Here is a 5074-nt window from a genome sequence, read left to right as displayed (position 1 = left end):
TAGCGAATTTTATTTCACATTCGCACTTACAATCACCCAAATTACAGATTTACGATTACTGCTATGTGCAGTATCACAATTAGTACACTCCAAATGCCACAATACAACTGACTGGTTGCTGGCTAGCTCGGAACTAACGTAGCTCGAGGAATGACTCATAGGTAGCTCCAGGACTCACTGACTGACTCAGTACAACTGACTGGGAATAGCCTTCGCTGCTCCTTATGTAGCCTNAAGTGCAACAATTTATTGTAGTTCTTTTGTCTTGCCCTCTTCTACACTAACTGTTTCACAGCTACGTAAGTGTATACACCTGATGATGGCCGTTTGCGGCTGAAACATATAGTGTAGAAGAGGGCAAGACAAAAGAACTACAATAAATTGTTTCACTTGGGACGGTGTTTATGTCATATATCGTATAGAGTGAAACAGGATGCTTAAATATNAATGTAAAAACTGAAGCACCTGTCATTGATATTCTCAGGAAAAAATTCATTGAAGAATGCCATCTTCTGGGATGTGGCACCATGTAGGTCAGACTGCTGACTGCAACCACCTGCTCACACTAGTTCCACACTTGCAGATTTTTCTACCCTGAAGATGGAGGCGATACATTCCTCCGAAATGTTGGTTCACACAAGATCTACACAGTGCTACATTCCATAAGATGGTATTCTTCATAGTCATTGCTGTGAAAACCGCAAATCTTACAAATATTCATTGGTTTATAGAAAGCAAATAATATAATAAGCAAATTTTAAGAAAAGTAAGAATGGATTAGTTCTGCAAAATGAAGTTAAACTTAGTACTGGAAAGGTGTTATTTCTAAGAATAGCAAGAGTAACATTATTCTCAGTAAAAGTAATACAGTATGTTAATAGTTTAATGAAACAGTACACATATGCTCTGCCATTGAGTGAGAAAAGTTCTAACCCAACTTGTATGAATTTTACACTAGCACAAGAATACTGGAAGTATGTTGAAAATAAAATCTAGTAAATTGCTATTGATGGCATAATGGTATATGTCATGAGCTGGCAATGATGTAGCCATGTTCGCTAGCTGGCTGAGAATCATTGTAGTCAGGAATACATTAGTTTTGAGATATGGCACTGGTTTTCCATAAATAGTTGAATAATGGTTTCTTATACATTTTTCTTAATTCATGAATATAATGATCCATCTGTTTTGGGAGAAAAATATACAGCATCGTACATCTAGGTTCCGCTGTTGTGGTCATTGTGAAGGGTACCATGCTTAGAGGTTTTTATTCATTTTGTGATATCGGTTGCTAATGTAGTAAAATAATTTGTATTTTTTTTATTTCTCTTTGCAGGCAAGCAGTTCATTTGGGTGGTCTACCAGCTCTCTGCTATGTTGTCATGAGAACCCAGGATCCCCATATCATGCAGAGGTAAGTATTCATGTCTACAGATAGACACACTGTGTTACATTTATGTAAGGATTAATAAAAATATTTATAACAAAGGGGGCTGTTTAGTGGGTAGCATTTTTGCTTCATATTCTGAAAGTCCCAGGTTCAAAGCACAGCCTGGAGGCTAGCTATCCTGACTTTGGTCTTCCTTAATCTCTCCGGGCAATTGCTGGGATGGCACCTCAAATTAAACCATGACCTCTTCCTTCCACATCTCTTCCAATTCATTATTCACTAATCATATTGCCATTCAGTGCTAGGTATAGTCTAGTATCAGCTGCTGGCAAGTTCATAAAATAAAATAAAATAAAAACAGAAGCAGGAATATGTATGAATTTAACACATTCACTGAGGAAAGGCTTCCATATTTGTGACTCCCACACCAGGAAGATGGAGAACAGAAAACTGCTTTTGCATTGTGCCAGATTTTGAAGTTATATAGTTAATTTTTGTCTCAGTAAATTGGTGGCTGAAGTGTTAGGTGCCATAATAAAAGATTGGCAGTAAGTATGCCTACAAAACATTATAAGTTCTTCCTTTGTAGTATTCCATTTGAAAGTTTTATGCCTTTCTTATATTTCTGATGCATGTTACATGTCCTATCTGTCTTCTTTTGATTTGATTGCTGTAGGAACATGTGGTGAAGAGTACAAATTATAAAACTCCTCATTATGCACTTTTCTTGATCTGTTACTTCATTTTGTTTGGGTTCAAGTATTCTCCTTGGAATTCTGTTCTGTAAACACATTCAGTCTCTGTGAGGTTTGAGGTTCTCATGGGAGTGGCTATGAAGGCTGCTTTCTTCAGGGATGTGATGCCATATAGTTTACCAACAGTTTTAAAGAACTTGCTGCCTCAGAAGATGGAGGCAGCGGGTTCCTCTGAAATATTGATATCTGTTTGCCAAACTGCTTGGCGTCACATCTCAGAAGACTGTAATCTTCACCCTCAGTTCATGTTCTTCCCTTAGTTGTTATTCTTTCTGAGGCTCCTGAATAGTTCTATGAGTTGCGCACAATGAGTTTTAGAATCTGTTACTGACAAAAAAATTTGGTGCCACCCCCATGCCTTCTCAGGTGTGTAAAGGGTGCTAATAAGTGATTTGTTTAGAGGTACAAATAAATTTAAAAGGGGGTATGAAACTAGGATAAGTTGTTAAACAGGGAGTGTGGAAATCTTCTTATGGATTTCCACATTATTCTGATCAGATGCAGAAGTGACTTTAGTGAATCAAATCATGTCTTTTTGTACCTATTTTTGATGAAATATAGATTGTTAAAAAAAATACTTTAAGTGAATCTATTTCTGATGGAAATAATCCAATCTTGCAGGACATTTATTCTGATATTTGTAATTTGTACATTTTATTTGGAATCATCATTAAGTAGAGTTTGTTTTATTGGCATGCCCTCTTATAAAAAGGCGGTACACAATTGTTATAATTGCTGAGAAATTTCATTGTTCACTTTATAGAATACCTTGACTAATTTTCATCACACAGTTAACACCATTTGTGGATGGAGTTCATTATAAACAGACTTGGTCAAAAATACTGTAGCATGTACGAGTAGACCTGTTACTAGGTAGCAACCACGAAACACAGTTCCCACGGCAGTGAGTTCCCACGCAACAATAGCAGAACTGTTGGAAACAATGTTGTCTGTGCAGTCTGTGCAAAGGGGTTATATAATGAGGGCAGGGAGACTAAGCAAAAACTAAGAGGTTGTTGTGTGATGGCTGCTAGCCTGGAGTTAGTTATTGAGTGAGTCTGTGAAGAGAAAACATAGAAGACTTGCTGTGCTGCAGTTACACTGATCTGTAGGATGTGTGAACTAGTGATGCTGTTATAGTTATGTGTAGTCACATGTCATGTGGTAAAGTGGTCTGTAAATCGAATCACCAATCCAAACACTGTCTGCAGTCACACTCATACAGTTGACCATTGATGTCAGAAGTGCTTGAACTAGAGACCTCAGTAAGAAGTTATATTATCATAACAAATGATGGAACACCTGCTTGCCAAGATGGGCACCAACCAAGCAAAAACAGACTCACTCTAAAGGAAATGAAGGAAGAAGTAAGAACCAGCCAAGGCAAGGCAGACACTAATCTAAAGGAAATGAAAGAATAAATGATGGCAAGGCTAGGAGCAAACCACGAAAAGATGGATGCCAGGATAGATGGCAGTCAAGGAAAGATAGAAGCCACGATGGACACCAATAATGGGAAGTTTGAGGTCCTTTGATCTACTCTTGTCTCCTGGATGGATAACCACTAAGTGAGGACATTGTTCACTCAAGAAGAAGTGGAATCCAGGATGGGTGTACATCAAGAGAAAATAGAGGCTTGAGTACACTCCATCTGGTCCGAGTCATAGAAGACCATTAAACATTGTGTGGAAGACGCCCTGTTGTGTGTCAACCAAGAGACACAGGGCATCTGCAAGGAACTGACCAAGAAGATTGATGACACACAGGTGGACTTAGCAGGCAGTAAAAACATCCATCAATATGTGCACCGGGTGTCTCAAGGGCAATATAACGAACATAGAGAAGGATTTTCATGAGGCCACTGCAAATACAATGAGCGACCTCCATGAAGGGCTTGACCTCATGTTCCAAGTCAAGGCACAATAAAGACTGAAATAAGGATCAGTCAAAATGGGATGGAAGCCAAGATTGAGGCCACCTGATGGGAGTTCCAGACACAGTTGAAAGTAGTCGAGGTTGGGGTCAAGCACAGAAGAGGAGCAGGAACCGTTGGCGTGGCGAAGCCACCTTAGGTTGATGGAACTACATCATGGACTGTGTTCCAGTGCCAGTTTGAGACCGTAGCAGAGCACAAGTGCTGAACCATGCCAGGAGAGATACACGTGCTTGATCACCATCTTGCAGGGCCGGGTAGCCAATGTGCCATGCGGATACCTGAAATATGCTACCTAGGAGGAAATCCTTGAGGCACTGAAGGACTGCTTTGGAAATCAGCACCTTGCCACCATGTATCACAGTCAGGTAAAAACGAGGACCCAAGATGTCAGGGAATCCATGCAAGAATTTGCCACAGCTGTCAAACAGCTTGCCCACTGTGCCTACCCCACACTACCTGAGGACAACATAAGGATGGAGGCAGGCAAGGTGTTTGCAGAAAGGGTAGAACACCCCGCCATAAAAATCCAGCTACTACTGGGAGGAGAGAAGATGGTGAACAAGGCACTCAGGCAGGCCCTCAGACTGTGCTCCTACAGCCAAGCCCCACAAAACGAGTGCTAGGACATTCTGGATGAGATGATCGTCCCTAACCAGGCAAAGAGACCAAAGATGATCGCCTTACTGGAGTTATTGGGACACAGGCCACTTCTGGAGTAACTGCCCCTGTGGATGGGAGGCAGTAAATGATGACTGGTGCCGGAAATGAGACAAAAGACACCCGAGAAATGTGGGAACCGGCAACAAGATCCGAATGGTGACCAAAAACAATGGAGAGGCAGGCAGTAGGGATGGGAAACGAGCAGGTGCCAGCAGAAATGGGCAGATGCTGGCATGTACATTAAGGCCGCCCCCCACCACCACATGCTGTCATTACAGAAAGGGCAGACCCTAGCTTAGTCACACAGAGTTGGTTCAGTGAAAAACCATGCCT

At 41.0% G+C, this 5074-nt stretch overlaps 1 protein-coding gene across 1 annotated transcript in view; it reads left to right on the top strand.

The window, feature by feature from the left end:
* The window catches only part of LOC111864293 (lysophospholipid acyltransferase 1), a 48330-nt gene that overhangs the window by 8501 nt on the left and 34755 nt on the right, over positions 1 to 5074 (top strand). The window contains exon 3 of the mRNA XM_023851432.2: positions 1337 to 1414. Coding sequence (XP_023707200.1) covers positions 1337 to 1414 — 78 coding nt within the window. The remainder of the gene's footprint in view (positions 1 to 1336; positions 1415 to 5074) is intronic.

Source organism: Cryptotermes secundus, unplaced genomic scaffold (genome assembly GCF_002891405.2).
Source record: "Cryptotermes secundus unplaced genomic scaffold, Csec_1.0 scaffold33, whole genome shotgun sequence".
Lineage (NCBI taxonomy): Eukaryota > Metazoa > Arthropoda > Insecta > Blattodea > Kalotermitidae > Cryptotermes > Cryptotermes secundus.
This window is presented reverse-complemented; position numbering and strand designations above follow the sequence as displayed.